Genomic DNA, 19408 nt, shown 5'->3' with positions numbered 1-19408 from the left:
ATATGTTCTAATGTTAAATTAGAATCATAATGGTTGTTATGAGCAAAAATACACTTACTACCCAGATTAAAAGCTTTAAACGTTTTCTTTGGTTTATATTAACATACATAATTTCATACTGACATGTTACTAAACATGTGATAATCAGTGTTCTCATGATTGACTGACGGAGCTGAGTTAAGCAGCCTTTTGGTAAGAAATGCTCATGAATCAGGACTGCTAAGGTGGTCCTCACAATGCTGAAGCAGGATGAATAATATAATCCATAACCAAATGTAAACATGAAGCAAATGAAACTGTTGTGCTTGCGGGGATGGGCTGCAGGCTCCTGGTGAACTGGGAGTGTGTGAGCAGATAAGTGATGGAAAGGTGCTACAAGCAGGTCCTTCGGCGGTTGCAGCATAGCAAATCTCTTTTGTGTTAACGTGTATTTTGATGTTTACTTAGATGTTGGTTTTACCCAAAGCAAGTTATTATTTTGTGCATTGATACGTATTGCTGTTGTAAGAAATTCAGCTACACCGTGATTTTCAGGAACATGATACTAAGTCAGGGACATAGTAGAAGCATGAATATCGTATTTTTTTTGGTGGGGGGGGGGGGGTTGCAAGGTGACATTTTGTCAAGGGGCTCAAAATTCATATAGCTACGACCCAGATGACAGAAAAGACCACTCTGGGACTTAACCACCATGCATGCACTGAACACTTACCCAAATATCTCACTTGATGCCAGTGTGTCTGCATTGTTGCCCAGTTTGTAATATACAGGCCAAGCTTTCAAAGGCAATGTTTACTTTTATTGATCTGCATAATTGTTCAGTAAATAACAACATACCGCCAAGAATCTTTTAGCACACATTAAACCCACTAATAAACTCAGTTTTAATCTCTTCCAAAATACAAACACGTACATGACTCAAACACACTATCCAATCCATCGTTTTCGACAACACAGAATTAAAAGTGTTATACATGAAAAAAGAATGTGACCCATCATTGATAAACACAAAAGGAAATCCGGCATCAAACAAGACCTGACACTTCGTTTTTAATAACCTGCCTGAACTTCAACACGTCAGTACGGCATCTTTAATGTGTTCCAGTGAAATATCATCAGAAACCGTATCAAACCACCTCCCCCACAACGAGCCACTTCGTCTCCGCAGACGAGTGGAAACCTTTCGCAGTCCGTAATCCGACGGATTTCTGCCCATCAAGGCCTCTCACCCCTCGGCGTAATTAAACCGCCGTACGACTTGGACTAGCGATGGCAAATTAATGGGAAATTTAACACCTGCAATTTGACAGTAGTTTAATGAACGCTAGAAATAGAAATTGTAATACCTTAATTAATGCTCCCAGTAGTGGAAAAAAAATCATGTTAGAGAGGCTCCAGTATGAGATCTGAGAGTCTGAAACACAGACACCACAGGTTAGTGGTCTGCCGACAGATGGATAAGAAGGCTTCTGTTCTGAGAGGCAGTTTGGCCATGAAAAAAACAACTCGTTTTTAAATCACTAAAGCAGTGCCTGCTTAATTCCCCATCTTGATATAAAACTGCGAATTGCAATCCGATTACTTGTTTGGTTGATGATGCTGAAAAGAGGAAGACCTTTCGTTTGGACACCGTGTCAAACGTTACATTCTGGGTATTAAAAATGTGCAATTTTGAACAGGTTTGAAACAGTGAACAGTGTTTCCATCGATAAAATATTCTGTGCATATTATTGTTAAACTGACGGGGAATACTAGATGAAGAGGACAGCAAGTACCTTCAACCTAAAACAACGAAGAGCACTTAAAACAATTTTGCTGTCCTACACATCTACTGCAAAAATAATTCACAATATTTGGTAGGCGTACTCTGGCGATTAAAATGGAACACAATATTTATACCACCTCACGTACTTAAAAATGTCAAACGCGAAGTAAATGTTTATCTCCATTCAGATGGACAGACTATATTAGCCAACGATGGCGGGGCGATCTGTGGCCCCCCGTTATATGAACGGCACTTATAAAAAACAGTAATATTTTTAAATTTATTACAGTGCACTTCAAGAAAACTTCTGATGCACATCTGAAGCATCGCGACGGTGTAAGTCATAAAAAGATGACGATACATTATAATACGAAGATGGAGCCCCATCATTGAAAACGTCAAGTGAAGCGCTAAATGGGCGACGGGATCTTCTGTCGGGAGTCCTGGATCCCCTGACACCGTGCGAATAGACTACATAAGTGCAATTACACACCGAAACACACTTGGTTTCTGTTTGTCGTGAACCGGAAAATCCTGAGCACTACAGCGCTGTCTGTACGACAATATCATGCAGTTTTTTTTGTTTTTTTTTTTTAACACAACATAGTATATCTTGTGCAGACATGCAGATCCTGTAACGGATGCACAAAAAGAAACACCGATATATATGTATAAATACTGTTATACTTGACAATTTTGCGAGTTTGGGGCCCCTACATCAATAACGCTTATAAATCTTTTACAAAGGGCTCTAACGCCAGCCATTCCGCACACACGACAATACTCCTCCAACGTTTTAGCAAGTGAAGCCACTCTTTGTGAAACTTTAAGTGTCATAAATTGCTTAATAAGGCTTGTGGGTGTTCTTTTATGAAGTCATTCGCTACACAAAATGAAAGCTCATTATAGGGCCGGAATAAAGGCAGCGGTTTTGGATAAACACCAAGAGCAAGCATCAGTGCAACGTATGAGGACTCGGCTGGTGCTGACAGATACGCGGAATGTTATAAGCAATCTCTGAGGAGAGAGCAATTCTGCAGCCAGGGCACCCTCTCAGTGGCGTTCATTTGCATTTCGGATTATTAAACAACACAAACTGGCACTGCAGGGACCACGAGGTACTCTTAAGTGGTTGATACCCAAATAGACTGCATTCATAATATAAAGTCATACGTGGAAGCACGCATGTACACACGTCGGCTTAATCTATCGACCTGAATCAAGGTAAATTTAAAGTTCGTCCAACTGGAGGTTGAGTTCACGGGCCGGTGAGATGCATTTGGGGACCAGTAATGGAGGCAGCTATGGCCAGCAGGACCAGAGAACTCTACTTTGTGTACCTGGAGAATATAGTGAATAACTGCTGCTGGGTCATGATACTCTCTTTGCCAATGCTGACATCTCCTTCCAACGAAACAGGAAGCGATCTAAAGCCCAGTGATCAGCTCCCTGAGAGGGATCTCCCTCTCTCCCAGCCGCACATCCCTCTTTAGGCTGGTCCCTTTGTTAACCACCTTCATCTTCACGGCCATCTTCTTCGCCTGCACGGAGGGCAACGAGTCAAAGAAGAAGTCCTCGTTGAAGATGGGGTTGCGGCTGTTCTTGACAATGGTGCTCCTCTGTTTCTGCACCTTGCCGGGGTTAAGGTACAGGACCACGCAGCAGTTGATGCTCTTGAGATCATAGGCCAGGTCGTACAGGTCCTCGGCAGCTAGCACCCGGATGCGCAGGCGTGAGGAATCCGTGTCGTAGTGCACGCGCAACCGCAAGGTGCCCCTGCGGTGCAGGTTGACAGTGTGCTCACGCTGCAACCGATCCACAGTCCCAGCCCCACTACCGGCGCCACCGGCCAAGCTAAGTGGACAGCGGAGCCGACGCTGCAGGCTGGGACTGGTGTCTGCCGAGCTGCACTCATCCGTGGAGAGGGAGCTGTGACGCGCGAAACTTCTCTTGGCCTTCACTACCTTGGCCTGAGTCTCGCTGGTGAACATCTTGAGGAGGGAGGCAGAGCGGGAGAGCAGGGGCGAGCTGAAGGGCGACGACTCGGCCGAGGAGCAGGTGTCGCTCTCGCCGCCGCTGAAGTAGCGGTACGGGTTCATGTGCGAGGCGGTGCAATCGGCTGGGTTCAGGTGGTTGCCCTCGGCCTTTTTGCGTTGGGAGCTGGGCGACGTGATGGGACTGGTGTGCTCGCTGTGGAACAACGACTCCTTCCGGCGAGTGTGGGGGCTCTCCATGAGCGTGGCGAAGCCGTAGGACGTCTGGGCTTTGGGTACGTATGGCAGCGACATGGCCGTCTGCGCCTGCGGGTCGGCGTTGGTGGCGGCGAGCTCCCCGATTTCCCCCACCGTCAGCTCGTCGGCGCTCTCGATCTGGATTATATGCCGGTTAGCAGCCTTCAGTAGGTTCTTGGTGTCTCCGCTCAGCCTGCCCATAAGCCGGGGGCTGCGTGGACTGCGGGGGCTGCCTGAGGGCTTCTTGCTGCCGATGGCCTGGTCGGAGCTGGAAGCCCGGATCACTGCCTGAGGCTGAACGTCAGGGGGCTCCCCTTCCGGGGGGCAGCAGACCAGCTTGGGGGGGATGAAGAAGTCAGGGATTTTGTCCGGAGTGAGGACATTGCTGTAGGTGGGGGCCTTTCCCTGCTTCTCCCCGGCCTCTGCCTGCCGAGACGAGCTGCTGTCAATTGACCCGCGGATCTTCTCCAGGAGCCACATGGTTCAGCTGGACGTGTCCAGACCAGCAAGAGGATGTTGCTGCGAGTTAAAAGGGGAAACACTGGTCACTGTCATAATGCCATAATATTGGGTACCACGTTACAATAAGGCTCCCTTTTGCCACTTGTAAATGGTTTTAACTCATTCATAAAAAGAAAACTGTTATAACTTGTTTAAAACTGTCTATTAATAATTTGCAAAAAGTGTTACAACCTAATTAATAACAAGATTATAAACCATTCATAAACCCTTTATGTGGGAAGCCTTATTGGCGCTGAATTAGCTGCCCCTTGCAATGTCACGAAGTCACATATGGGTTAAATGCAGAGGACACCTTTCATTGTTGTGCACTGTGTGCTGTGGTGTGTCAACAATGACCACTGATCACTAAATTCTAATTCTATTGTAAAGTGGCACATAATATTGTCTCCCCTACCCCCGTTTTAAACAAAGATGAGACGATACACTGCAATTTTGACATTATAAATTCCAGGACAGAGGTTACAATTAACAAACATCCTCTGTAATACTAATCTAACTGAAAGCAACACTGAACATTAAGCACAGCACCTGTAGTAACTTGTCATTCACATGAATTTATGTTAGAGGCTGATGTTCAACAATTAGGCTCAATTTCCCACCGCCATTAAGTGGTGTTCAGGCCTGGAGTGTCGCTGCCATAATGTACTGATGTCTGAAACTTTGATAAACGGCGTGTTCTTGGTGTCAGACTGACTTACTGGGGCTCTGCCACAAGAATGGAGGTGACATAGATGGTGAGGTGACAAGATTCGATCTTGAAAAATGTGGTCCAAAGATAACTGGTGTTTATGATGCATGGATTGTCAATAATGCAATTAAATATAGACAGATTAGTCCATAAACATTCGATTTGCTAATGAATTCATCTGGGAAGCTTGTTACCGCAGGTTGACTGGCATGTGTATAATTCCATGTTCACCTCTTACAAATATTTCAGTGCGTCTGTGCCCGTGATCAATAAGTCTGCGGGCCCTTGAGTTAGACCCTTAACTCCCAGTTACCTGGGCACCGCCACAGGTGACTTCCTTTCGCTTCCGGTTTGCTCTCACCTACGAAGTGCAAGTTGGGGGAGGCATAAAGAGAATTTCCCCACGGGGATTAATAAAGTATATTTTATTATTCCCCCCAACAGCATCGCTTCACTGTGCCAAAATAAATAATCGACCTTTCGAACGTGAAAATCGAATGGAGCACTGATTTCCGTTTCAAACCATGCATGAGTTCAACTAGTTATTTCATTACCCGTTACCACAGAAGTAGAAAATTTAAATGTCACTGGAGAACTCAAAAACTGTGATATTAAAATAAAAACGGTAATTAATGAATATATAAAGTGACTCACAGCGCAGATTCCGAGCAGAAATTAGAGATTACACAATCTATATATACATACATCGGCCAATTTGTAAAGGGAACTACGTTATGTTTTCGTATTTATGGGGATAGATCGAACAACTTACACGGCCAGATAAACGCGGTTTCAGACAGAAGATGCGAGAGGCGCAATCGCTTGCTTATCTGTGCAACTTAATTAAAATGTGAGCGTATATTTCTCTTATGGTGTTTTATGGTTTCTTCCTTAACCATTGAAGGTTTTTGGTACTGCGATATAAAAGGTTTAAAAATCGCGAAGAAATTGTTTCATTTTCTCGTTTAACATTTAAAGTTTATTACAATCATGTAACAAAGTGATTTTAAGCTCCGTATGTACTTCGTAAAAGGATCGACGATGTAGCTGGGGTATTAGAAGCTAGCCGGTAAAACAACGCATTCATCTTTCATTCATCCGCAACGACTAATTTAGCCTCATCTTCCTTCCCAGTCGGTCGCACATTTGCACATTTATCTGCGAAATAAATAAAGCGGTAAAGTCACCATTCGTTAATAAATGTTATTAGACTGATTATATTTAACTAACTACAGTTTATATTGATGTGTATAGGCTATTACATTCTGCACGTAAATCACAATTTACCCCAAATATTTAGATAAAAGTAATTATTAAACCCACTTGAGGTCCGCAAAGTATTTGCCGTGCACCTGTTGAATTTAATAAACTTACTGGTGGATTGATGGGTTGTTGCTCCGCTTCAGTAGGAGAGTAGCGTGAAAATCGTCAACAAACGTCTTCTGCCCGCCTTGGCTTTCCGCGTCCTACCTCTTTCATACCAACTTTTCCAGTCTGAACTGTGAGCCAACGGTGCCCGTACCTGCTGCTTATTTATACCCGCGCCACGGTCGCGTTCGCTTAAATCAGCCAATGGGAGAGTCGCATTACTGGACTATCCGAGCTTTTTTAAGCTCCGCTGTCACTATTGACAATTAACGGTTTGCGATCCTGCTTCGAAGCAACCTTCGATTCATCTTTTGATATTCGTTTTACTTGGATAAAAATACGAATCTGTGTCCTGAAAGTGCAACGAAATCGATTAATCTAAATCCTTCACTATACCTTCCTTTGATTAAAATTCTGATTAAAAGAAGTTTAAAAAGGTCAAAGTATAGCATATTCATGCAATATTCGTGCAGCTGAAAAACTTCACCTTGTGTGTTCACCTGCTGCTTGAATGTCATTAAAGCACGTATTTATGTTGTCAAGCAAAATGTTAGCATTTTTAATATTAAAATGTTAGTATCGAAATGTTTTGCCCAACAAATCTCACTTTTAAATCAGTTTAATGAGGGCATTATCGGGGTATCTTAGCCTAAACTATTCACACGACCTCAGTAATAAAACCTAATGAGGATGTTTCACATGGATGCTAAAGTTTACCGTGTAAAGCCTATTTAAATGACGTTGGCTGAATAATGAAATATAATGTGTTTCACTGTCTTTGGGTCTATTCTGACCCTCGGTTTCCCTGGAAACCAGGAGCTAAGGCAACAAGTATATTTATTTCGCGATGAAAAAGAGGGGGTCTTGGAATGGTGATGTGATACCAAAGAGATGGAAAACATCATATAAACATATCGCGCAAGAGTAACAGTAACAACCGAAGTGTTGCTGAAGTCAGCTAGCTTGTAACAGTTTATTATGAAATATTATGACACTCGTGTTATTTGCTATTACAATGCAGTTTCTATACTTGATATACATGAAATTTTAATTGGGAACATTCAAGCAAACCGGAAAGAAACATTATGCTAACGATAGCTTCGGCATAATCATTGAAAAACCGAAGCAAACTGCAAGTGACGTTAGTTTACCTGCAGATCTTGTATTTTCCCCTCTAAATGCTCCAAGCATGAAGCACAAATGCATTTGAAATACCCGAAATATTACATTAGTAGTGGGTTTGCCTCACCAGTCTGGTCGTATTTTATTCAGCTCAGAGAAATGGACTATAACATAGCCTCTTTTCCTGCGAACATTAAAATGCAATTAACTAATTGCCAGGAGAGGAACTGCACGTTGCAGTGGTTGCAGTGCCCTGGTGAGCACATCTAGTCTAATTTCCCTGGTTTCCGGTAAGTCACGGATGACTGGCACCTCGCTAATGTAAAAGTCCCTCGCTTATTGTTGTGCTGAATGTGGCGAAAATGTATTCAGATTGTTCGCGCAACAAATAACTTAACCTCTACCAGAAATGTAATAGGGATTGAACATCGAAATCGAACGGGACAGGAGAGATCTTCGAAATTCTTGATATCAAAGTGGTTACCAGGTAGGATGGATATGTTGTTCTTGATTCACTCACTCAATCTCAATCTTTCTCTCCCCTCCCTCTCTGTCTCTCTCTCTCTCTCTCTCTCTCTCACACACACACACACACGCACACACACGTTTGTATTTATATCTTTGTGGCGACCGTCAATTTGTTTTGTTTTTTTTTCTTTTATTGGAAGAACCCAAATGCTAACAATGACAACCTTAACCCCTACCCAGCCCCAAGCTTAACCAAAAGTAACCAAACGAAATACAAGACTTATGGGTATTTTTTGTATTTATTATTATTATTATTATTATTATCGCGTTCACAGATTTTTATTAATTACAAGTTATCCTTGTGATGACCGAAAAAAATGTCCCTATAAGGTAAAAGGTTACAGGTTTTTGTTACACTGTGGGGACATTTGGTGCCCACAATGTAATATATACAAGATCCCTACAACACACAACCAAACACACACACACACACAGCCAAACACACACACACAAACACACGCACGCGCGCGCGCATAGTGCCACTTTCTACAACGTCAGGGTTTACAAACTTCTTGGTCACTTTCTACTGCTGAATGCAAAAAACAGACACTATGGTTTGTTCACCGCCAGCTGGCGACACTGTCTACTGCAGTTTCCAATTGATTGCCGGCATCGGACCTTGTCTCATGCTTCCAGATGGACACGTAAGCGTGGTTTGCCCGGGGGAAAACTACTTGGCCTCGAATCTTCGCTATCGAGAAAATATCCTCTTCGGCTAAGTAGAAAACTGTTGGTGTGATTATGGAACATTGTGCGATTTTCTTTTAAATGTTACAAAGGCTGACAAAATATACCACAAATAAAAATACATCTGTTTGACATTTCAAGTCCTACATAGTGAAATAAAAGCAGGCTTACGCAAAACTACTCAACAGATGACTATCTGTGAAGTAAAAAAAAAACCACAATGCATAAAAACAATACACATTGACATCGATTTGTGTAGGTAACTGACTATGCTATGCAATAACGTACATGTATTTTTAAACAAGTCTTTAAACAAGTGAACGCACATTGAAAAAAATATTATCATAAGCTTGCATGGCTTTCTGAACTGTTCCACGCGCTGAGACTCCCCACTTGGAGCGCGCGGGGCGTCCGCGCGCCTTCTTGACATCCCCCGTAAGTTGCGGGCCGGGATGAAGCAGACGTGTGACAAACGCTGCGCCATTCTCCTCACTTGTCTCTTTCCAATCGGTTTCCATAGCGACGAAGCCACAGTTTTCTGACATTTGGCAAGGAGTTTCCCCCACCCTCCCCTCCTTCTCCACCTCATTCTCAGCGTGAGGGCGCCGGCAGAACTCGCTGGCCGCCGCACGCCACTAGATGCACCCCGCTCCCCGCTGCGTCCGAGGCCAGCCCAAAGACTCTGCTTCACCAGACGGCAGTGCCATTTCCCTCCATAAAGATGGAACACACCCCCACTTGTCCCAGGAACTAAGCCAACCCCCTACGTAAATGAGCAACGCAACTTGAACAGAAAAACTAAACAAAAAAACAGTGAACATAACTTAGGGGCGAGGAGCCCAGTTGATGTTGGAGCACAATTACAGTGCAAGTGTGCCAAAAGTAATGTGGCCAGTTCCCCGAAGTAAGTGAGTGTCGCAATTTAGCCCCAGTCTGGTAATTCCAAAACATACGACCAACCCTAGATTAACTCTCAGCTCTTAAACAGTATAAGCATAGAGAGACTCAAATGTGTCATGTGACAGTGGTCAATAAATGTGTTCCCATGACTCTAAGCAGAGGACGAAGGCTCATAATGTAAACTTTTTTCACCACTATGATAATAAACTTATATATTGGATATCGGGCTGCTTAACAATCACTGGTAGTCACTGGACTTTCAATAGTTTTATATATTTGTCTGATGAAGCAATTGTGACCATTCTTTCGGGTCCAATATGACTTAAACTGGAAGCCTTCATTTTATAAGCCTGCGTCCATATCCAGCAAGCCGCACAATCCACTACTATAAGGCACAGAGGTGGGGCCTTGCCGCATTTCAAACACACAAATGTCATTTTCGATAGGACCACACGCCAGGTAACGGTAACAGACGGTACAGTGTGGCTGCTTCTTAGATACACTCAGACTAAACATTTTTTTCAGGTATTAAAATAAAATTAAAAAAAAATCCCACATTGGACGGCAAATTTCATAATCTGCACTTATATTAACAAACCTCCAGCCTGACTGTCATCAGACCCTGTACAGACTGCCTGTACACAGACCTAACAGGACCGTGGATGCGGACAGCAGACTGCCTCTGCCCATTTCGATTTGCCTGCTTGCCTGATGGGTTTAATGACATTTCAGGTAACAAATAAGTGGCACGGCAATTAAACGCAGCAGAAGCTTCACTGCCATCTATTGGCTAAAGGGTCAAATTCCTAATCTGGGAGATTACAAAACATATGGGGGTAGGAGGAGGGGGGTGGAGGTAAAAAAAAAGCTAAACAAATCCATGCAGGCTTTTCAGTGTGTTTATTGAAGAGTAACAATTGTTCATCTTAGATGAGTAAACCAATCCCCCTGTACAGAGTAGGCGAGGAAGGCATCAGGAAATCCTTTACTGTTGCCACTGCCCTTGATAGGGTGCCTAAGGTGTACAGACCATGTGCCTCCTGTACCCAACAAAGCACCCCACGGGTTTTTAGTTGTACTTAGCCCAAAACTAGTACGGGTACTTTTAGTATAAGTAAATCTTTATGGCAAGTAACTGACTAAGGTGATTTGGGAGACGCTTGGCAGTCATAAAATGTCCACAAGACAGGAACGGCCTAGAAGAGAACAGAGTATGGCTAGGGGTTACAATACCCCTGAATAATTCTTAGAGCGCTATGCACTAGGCCGAAGGCATTGTCCACATGTACACGGGTATTTTTTTAAAACGTAGTTTTTTCTATGTGTTTCGGCCTTTTGTCCACAAGTCACCGAGAACGGAGCTTTCGCAAAAACCCATCCAGGGTGAAGATTTTCAGAGACTCCCATTTTCAGTGTCGATGTGTAGAGAAAAGGGACCTTTTGGCATGTGACGTCAGATTGTGCGCCATTGTCTACTTTGACATTGTCCACACTAGTCGTTTGTAGCCTAGCAGAACTGCTAACAAGGCTTCTGATTGGCCAACAAAGCCAAGTTTTATCATTGGCTGTTGCTTTGGCAAGCTCTTGACAGCGCAATTTAGCATTTCATGTGGACAGATCTTTTCTTAATAATGGAAGATAATTTTTAAGAAATACCCATATACACATGGACAAGGCCTAAGACTCAACACAGAGCCTTGTGTACACCGCCCTTAAACTCACCTGGACTGTAAAACAGCCTCATTAGGTACCAGATATTTATGTTTGCCTTCACCTTTAAATCAGTTTCAGCTCTCAGAGCTAATGACGCAGCCATCAGGTGCTTTTAAGCAAATATGACAGTAACATAGCACGTTAGAAACCCACGCAGAGCAAAAAGCGGCACGTGTATGTTTTTTTTGTGGAAGACATACGACTCAGATTGAGACAAGCAACACCCTCGAGTACAATATGTACCACCACACAGTCATGTCTACCTGCCTGAGGCAGCCAGAGTCCCATGCAGAGCTTGGGAAAGGATTTAACTGGCCCTCGCAGCTGCGATACCACTCAAATATCTTCAGTAGCAGGTCCTTACAAGAACTTCACAAGAATTGGACACAGCGACGCTACCATTTAATTCACAAAAACCTATTAAAAGGTTATTTATTTCAGTTTTAAATACATTTACAAACCATAAGAAAAGTGATCGTCAGCATTTCAATGTGTGCATAAAGATTGTAAACAGTCTGCAAGCAGAGACTTGGAGGACCTTCACAGCTGCTGGCAGACTCAGTGATACTTGGGAGAGAAGGGGGGGGAGAAGAAAAATCCATTTTCCTTTATTCATCCTGAGATTGTTTTTAAGCTTTCAAAACGCTCAAGTGTCCTTGCCGATGCTTTTGCCCAATTAGACTGAGGAGGGGATACATGATCATGAATCGCGGCATTAAACCCATTCATCCGAACAGAACACAATATTCTTAAATTTTATATTTAAAACCAAGATGAAACCAGAGCAATTTGGACATCCTTTTAAAGAAATCCTTGAAAAGAAACTGCCTAAAGGGAAGATATGAGATGCACAAAACACAAGTACATTCCATACGATGGGTGATCTTACCAGCTGGTTCACCTACAGCCGTACAGGCAGACTTCTACTATATCAGCCTGTGCCTGCAAGGCAAACAGGCCGCAGTTGGTTTGCACTCAATTCAGACGGATGACTACAGGTGGAGCCCTCTCTCTCTCTCTCTACCAGGAGCTTTACCTCTTGTGCACAACTAGCATTTCAGTTGTTCTCATTTTATTCCTTGCCAGGAGCCATAATACAGTGGGGCTGCTTACAAAGCGCTGGCTGTCACTGGCATCTAAAAACTTGAGAGTTGAATCAGGAGTACAGAAGTGGCCCCCTCACACAGGGGCGAAACAAAGGCTGACTTTTCACCACGGTGTAGAAAGGGTCACAGGGGGAGTGGCATGAGCTACTAGCTACAAGGTAGCCTGTGCTTAAAAAAAAAAAAGGGGGGGGGGGGTAACATTTACATGTCCACCATGACTTTGAAACCTCACACACACATTTATTGCTAAGCTGGCTGATCTCTTCCTTCCCATGTTCTCAAAAGCCAGGGAGTAAAGGGAAGGGATGGTGGTGGGGGCGGGTCACCGGGGCTTTGGCGATTTCATTCGAGGGGAGGGGCTCGAAATACCAGAAGCCTGGCTTAGTGCGACACCCAGAGCCAAGGCCTGTTTAATGCAGAGAAGTCTGGGGGCCATGAGCTGGGGGCGGGGTCATCACTTGGTATAACATGATCTGGGTTAATGAACATACACATCCGACAATGAACACAAATCTAAAACGTTTGTAGTGTTTCAAAAAACTGATTTGTATTTAAAAAGCGGGATGCAGCCGGGCACTCTGGGTGGGGGGGGGGGAGCACCCGTGGGGGGGGGGGCACTCTGAGCTGATGTGTGAAGGGCTGAGATGGGGATGGGAGACGAGTTTAGCGTCCTTCGGGCAGGAAAGGCGTCACGAATCCTCCGTTCCAGAGTCATCCTCGTCGTAACAACAATCCTCGTCAGCCTCATCCTCCAGCTCCTCGTCATCGTAATAGTCATCGTAGAAAAGGTCCGAACCCTCGTCGGGGGGAGGTGCACGTGTCCGGACACAGTACTCCGCCAGTGTGGTGGGCACTTTCACGCCATCGCGCTCTGCCTCGGCTTTGGTAGCCTGCACCTGTTTCCTACACACAAAGATGCACAAACAGGTCACAACCCCAGGAGCAAATGACGCTAATGGTCCCAACCCACAACCAACACCACCGTCCTCACGACGCGCGACACGGGCACCTGATGATCTCCGTGTACTCCCGGTCCTTGCCCTTGCTGTCCCGCCACTTGCGGTACATGACGGAAGCGTCTACGTTGGCTGGTGACGAGGTGTTGGGCTCATTCAGCAGAGAGATAACGCTCAGAAGAATGGTCCTTCGAGTAAGAGAGAGAGAGCGTCATCTTCTGTGCAGGCAAACCAATATCGATTTGTTAAATTCAGAAAGGAAATAACACCGAGTCAGCCAAAGTAAATTTTTGCCCAACAGTTTTCTAGAACAACCACAAAAACCCAAATATAGCCCTGGTAATACAAAGCACCACTAGTATTGGACTTATTCAAATTCATAGCAAATACCTACAATTCCAGAAGCAGTAAGATCAAATAATCCGAGACAAGGGACCCACAATGAGGGGAAATGCAGATCCTGACAACCTGAGGTCAGTGTTTTATTGAAGGGTTATAGTATGATATTTGGGGGGAGGGGAGGGTGGCAGGACAAGCCACACAAATCACATTCCTGCAATATCAGACAGATATTATTCTAATATGGCCACAAACAAGGCAGCCAGTTATACAGAAATAAAACCTGTTTTCACCTATTCTGAAGGTGGATGTTAGTGTTGGTCACTAGTGTTCAAGTTAACACCAACACTCCAAGATCATAACTCCCCCTCTTATGCCAGCATGGAGTGCTACCTGACATTCTGTGTAGGGTTCCATCGCTCTGAGGGCAGCTCCCCACTCTGGGGGTCATCCACTGGAGGGTGCAGGATGGAGATGCAGACATCACCGTTCTGGAAAATATTCATAGCGTCATGGCCTACGCCTGTAGCCCCATAAGCACTTCGAGACCACCTGTTTAGCTTAGCAAGACGAGTAAACGGTTCCTACCTCATAGATGTTTGGGTGCCACATCTTGGTAAGAAAGCGAAAGGCCGGTGGGGAGTATGGGTAATCGATGGGGAACTTGATACGAGCCTGGAAACAGAAATGAGAAAGTTGTTAACAGGTGTACTCAAGATCACTTCAAGATTTAAAAAGAAAAATACTCATTGCTCAAAATAAGGCATGTACTAAAACGTTCAAAATAAATCCAACCACCATTAGAAAGACCTAGAATGTTGAGATGCCCTCAGCTGTCACCATGACTCTCCTCCTCTAACATATCGCTCCTGCTCACAGATCACCTGCCCAAGCCTGACAGTCTTGTGCACCATCTGTTCCAGGTCCACCAAACCTCAGTAACAGTTCCCTCTCCCCATGGATCAGGAGAATCTGATCAGGGCGGGGGGGTACACTTAAACCCCAAGTTAGCAGCCACAACTGCAAATCAAGTCTGCACTTTGAAACTTAGTGAAATGTGTGTATGGATCCCAGTACTCATGTGCCAGCTCACCATATAAAATACCTTTAATTCCACTTAACATGCTCACCTCATGTGTGCCTGCATCCTATCCTACTACAGCAAATAAAATTAAGCTCACCTGAAAAGACAGCCTGTTTTTTCCCCTCCTCATACAAATGGCTTTATTAAAGTCAGCAAAAAAAAAAATCTCTAACAGCAGCACTGCGCTTCCACCTACAGACTACAAAAGTGTTAAACTACGACCAGGCTTGGTCTTTAAAGAAAGCAGGTGGGCTTACACATAAGGTGTCATGCTGAGTACAAAGACTCCTAACAAGGCTGCATGCAAACTAAGCACCGACCCTACATACCATTTAGAGAGAATTCTGAATCTCTAGAGATCCATACAGAAGCCATACAAATTTCATACACTCACTATACTTCCTAATGGCTCCTCAAGCACTAAGGGCCGATCAAAAACCACAGAACCAAAGAAAGACTGTGCATCTGGCCACATGTTTACATCCATCACAGGAACAGAGAATGCCAGCACATCGAGCGGCAGAGCGTTTAAAAGTACACCCCTCCCTTTTCACATCACACACACTCCACTTCTGCCTCTAATACTATAACAACCCCTCTTCAACCACGAGAGGGAGTTCTCCCCTATTCCACAACATCCTAAGCAAATAAGCGACAAAGATGAGGATCCACATCAGTAAATATTGAGTGGAGTGGAATACAAAGTCTGCTTGTGGTAAAGATGCTTTTTAAAAGTTCTGCTTAAAATGCCTCATGGATAATGTAGGTGTTATATCTGGAACGCCAACCGTCTGCCAATCTGAAGTGTCCAATGATTGTGACCCAAACCCCATCTTCAGCAGTGCGGGAAGGCAGAACAGAGCAAATGTGGACTACGGGCACTGGATAAAACCAGATCAGCACACCTGAAGCCAAAACAGTAAAAATCAAAATGTCCTCCAACTTAGAGAGGGCACCAACAAACACTTCACGGAAAGTAAGAGTCCAAGAAACTCCAGATCACCTGATTAGTGACACTTCTAGAGCAGAGGGCAGGCTGTAATCTGACACTGGGTGGCTCTGGATCAGTACAAGTGCCTCTGCACCCCTCCAAATCAGTCTAGCAGAGAGTGGGGTGTTTTCTCCCCATCTCTCTGGACTCCAGTGCCCTGGGACCTAGAGAACAGTTTTCTAATTTATCTGGATTCTCTTACATATATCCTGCAGTGTTAAGCAGGTTTCGCACTCCAGCTGTAAGCCTGCGTGTACAAGCACAGGGCCCTAGATACCACTGTGCAAAGCACAAAAAAAAAAAAAAAAAAAAAACAGCAATTCTGGAGAAAGCACACATTGGGCACTGTCTCTGAGCACTGCAGTTCCATTGCAGTAACAGGAGACAGTATTGAAACTCCTGGCTTAGCAGGCCGCTCCATAAAGAGAGGAAGTGTTCAGTGACACATGACATAACCCGAGTCTGATGGGATTCGTTAAGCAAAGCAACAGCCTCCGAGTTGTTTACCGGTCTGTTATCCTAGGGCTGCCACTAGCAACCACCCAATGGCGGCATAGAACCCAGGGCCATCTCGAAGCTCAACCAAAGTACACCACAAGGCCTGAAGATCTAATCAGCGCCTTTGCAAATCTAAGCCAAACAGTCAGATGCTAGCTGCTTAACTCTTTCACAGCCAGACATCACAGCTCGCCGTCCTGTGCTATTATTGCTCCTGTGTACTACCCGAAGGACCTCTATTTACAGCCACCACCCCAGCAGGATCACTCTGTCCTGGGAGTAAATGAGGGAACCACTGAGAAACAAAAGCTCCAGCCCTACAACTGAAGCTGTGTGTTCATACAAATTCATACGAGTTTAGTAATATATTAGGCTACCAGATAGGCTTCGTTACCAATGAAGACTGCTGAGTGTGCGCTCTTTGGATATACAAGCTGCCAAGAGGGCTGCTCTCTTTACACACGCCAATATACCTACACAGAAAGCAACCACAGATTCGGCATTTAATAAACACTAAGACTACAAAGCAGACGACAACCGCAATTTCATAATTCGCGTGGCGTCTTCTGCAATCTCGAGCAGATGCACGCGACACGCGTTTGTTTGGGACGTGATTTATTCACGTCATCGCTCCACCAACTCCGCCTCACTGACAACTTGATCTGCGATTTTTTTAAAGCAGATCAAGACTTCATGACAACCAGTAATCAAGATCACCAACCCAACAAATAAAACAAAACAGCTATTTAAAAGATGATCTGGAAACTGGCAAGACCTGATGGGCTTTGTACAGCAGAGAGGATATAACAAAAGACAATGCAGCGACGTGTAAGGCAAGCCAAAAGGAAATTCAACATTCAAGAGAAAAACTACAAAGTACAGATTAAAAAAAACTTCCGAAAAGTTAGAAATAACCAGCCATGTCTCCACACAGTCGTTTTTAACAAATCTGCGAATAAAACCTACCAACCACTTCAATTACAGGGTAATCGTACAAGTACAAACACATAATCCGTAAACCAGTTAATCAAAAACCAGCAGAAAAGCGACACTCAACGTTTATAAAATATATATGGATTATGCGGTGGTATTTAATTAATCAAGTAAAAAATATGCATGCCTGTTTGTCATGAAGTGACACCGAGTGGGGGTGTGGGTATATTGTCACTGACAGACGAAACAAAAAAAGAACAAAAGACCAGCGAGAAATGCGTTTCCACGTCTTATACATTATAAAATGTAACTACATACCAACGACGTACTGATGTTCCGACAAATTTTCCCTCAATCGTATGGAATACAACGACAACAAAGGAGAAAGGCGATAATAAATACACCATCGATGGCGAGGACACTGAACAAAGCAACGATGCTGGTTATCGTAGGGGCCGAAAGATGATCCGAGACCAACATAAACAAACTACGGGCTTCGCGAACACATTTTAATGTGCTTGAACTTTAAATATTCAAATAATCACCGACGGCAATTGCGGAACGACGCTACGCAGAAACCGGAATGGTTCCCCGTTCGCGGAAACGGACGTCGGCTCCCCTCACCTTAAAATATCCGCCTTCGTAGTGGGTGTTCGGGGGTCCGAAAATCGCAACTTCCCAGTTGTACAGGTCGGCTTCGTCCACCAAAGTTATCTTAAAGCCCTCGACCGGCTCCTCCTGGAGACTCTTCATCTCTAACATTAACGCCTTTTGGGAGCTCGCTACATGTTGTTGTCCATGCTGAGCCATATTCCGCCGCAACCCGTTTAGCTCCCCCCCGGCTAACCAGTTAACCAGCTAAATAGCTCTCCAAACTCCCCTCTCAAAACACGGACAGAAACTAAATATCGAGTCGCCCAAGTTATAGGGAAAGGGTCCGCCTTTTGTTTAATCTCGATAGCGACACTTGTTCCGTCGTAAATTATTAGCTTTGGCTAATATTTCGACAAGCCTCCCACACAAACAAAAACGTCTGGCTAGCTAACGGCGTTCTAACTGACCGAACAAGTCACCGGCTATCCCGTATCCGTGTAACTCGAACACTAACCCACTCACAACTCAAAAGCCGGACTATTTCGAGCGAAACCAACGCAGTCACCCTCCTTTGTTTGTTTCTTCTTTCCTCTTTAGTTCTTCACTACCAAACTATCAACCATTAGCCGTTTCATCTACCTAGCTAAACGCAACCCACTCGATGAGCTAATGCTAAACCACCGTCGGAACAGGCGCATTACAAATAAAACACCGACCAAACAGATGCTTTTCGATACCAAAAATAAGTAACTTATCCAACATTCGACCGATCGAGCAATTCTATCCCCGTCTATAACTCGCAGCTGTTTGCTAAAATGTGTCGTTCTAAGGCGGTCTCTAAAGTAAAAGCCAATCAGCGGGAACTGACGCAAGGTTCTCTGGGAAATGAAGTACTTCCAAAAGGCCAAAATTGCAAGAAGCAAACATTCTAGTGACATGTACGTTAGCGTTGAGTAACTGTGTTGTCTTTTTATATGTCGTTCGACCTCGTTAGATATATTCGTTTAAACGGAGTATCAGCTCTTTTTCCATTTGAAAGTGCATCCATAAAACTTCACTTCCCATATTCCCAGAGGTCACGCCTGAGCACGCCTTACGATGTCAAAATGGTAACGTAGTTTGGCTTGTTTTTGAACATTTGTGTAATAATATGTCATATGCGTCATTTAAACGGAATTTGTTTTGTTTACACGATGTTCTTCATTTATTTCCTTAATTTGTCTGTATACAAATCAAACGAAATGCAAATTATATAGCAGAGCGTTCATGAACACCTTCCAACGACAGGAGTGCTGTCTGTGCAGTATTCAGATTTGGTATAAATCTCTGACATATAACCTGTCAACGCAGGCCTTGGTTTGGTTTCAACATTGCCAGGGACCA

The 19408-nt window shown here is 44.2% G+C and overlaps 2 protein-coding genes across 3 annotated transcripts; both read right to left on the bottom strand.

Annotated features, from left to right (window-relative positions):
- Positions 1-777: 777 nt before the first annotated feature.
- LOC125716531 (C2 calcium-dependent domain-containing protein 4C-like) lies at positions 778-6714 on the bottom strand. The gene is made up of 2 exons (XM_048988943.1): positions 6581-6714; positions 778-4515 (listed from the first exon to the last, which is right to left on the bottom strand). Exon 2 carries the CDS (start codon positions 4474-4476, stop codon positions 3193-3195), a length of 1284 nt encoding a protein of 427 aa, XP_048844900.1. The 5' UTR covers positions 4477-4515; positions 6581-6714; the 3' UTR covers positions 778-3192.
- A 5211-nt stretch (positions 6715-11925) lies between these two features.
- Positions 11926-18874, bottom strand: cdc34b (cell division cycle 34 homolog (S. cerevisiae) b). Of its 2 annotated transcripts, XR_007384353.1 has the most exons (6): positions 18056-18874; positions 14514-14600; positions 14319-14416; positions 13640-13774; positions 13253-13533; positions 11926-13211 (listed from the first exon to the last, which is right to left on the bottom strand). XR_007384353.1 is itself a non-coding variant. In XM_048989017.1 (5 exons), exons 1-5 carry the CDS (start codon positions 18239-18241, stop codon positions 13320-13322), a joined length of 720 nt encoding a protein of 239 aa, XP_048844974.1. In that variant the 5' UTR covers positions 18242-18874; the 3' UTR covers positions 13243-13319. The 2 variants fall into 2 exon arrangements, 1 of the variants encoding a protein (XP_048844974.1); XM_048989017.1 differs by lacking the exon at positions 11926-13211 and having other exon boundaries at positions 13243-13533.
- Positions 18875-19408: the final 534 nt, after the last annotated feature.

The sequence above is a fragment of the Brienomyrus brachyistius genome, chromosome 21, assembly GCF_023856365.1.
Source record: "Brienomyrus brachyistius isolate T26 chromosome 21, BBRACH_0.4, whole genome shotgun sequence".
Classification (NCBI taxonomy): domain Eukaryota; kingdom Metazoa; phylum Chordata; class Actinopteri; order Osteoglossiformes; family Mormyridae; genus Brienomyrus; species Brienomyrus brachyistius.
This window is presented reverse-complemented; position numbering and strand designations above follow the sequence as displayed.

What these genes read in the sequence shown, in the direction of transcription:
- LOC125716531 (XM_048988943.1), bottom strand. Translation starts at nt 4,476, where the DNA reads ATGTGGCTCCTGGAGAAGATCCGCGGGTCAATTGACAGCAGCTCGTCT.
- cdc34b (XM_048989017.1), bottom strand. Translation starts at nt 18,241, where the DNA reads ATGGCTCAGCATGGACAACAACATGTAGCGAGCTCCCAAAAGGCGTTA. An exon ending in ACGAAGGCGGATATTTTAAG is followed by an intron (nt 14,601 to 18,055) that starts GTGAGGGGAGCC and finishes TTCTGTTTCCAG; the next exon opens with GCTCGTATCAAGTTCCCCAT. An exon ending in GGCACCCAAACATCTATGAG is followed by an intron (nt 14,417 to 14,513) that starts GTAGGAACCGTT and finishes AATATTTTCCAG; the next exon opens with AACGGTGATGTCTGCATCTC.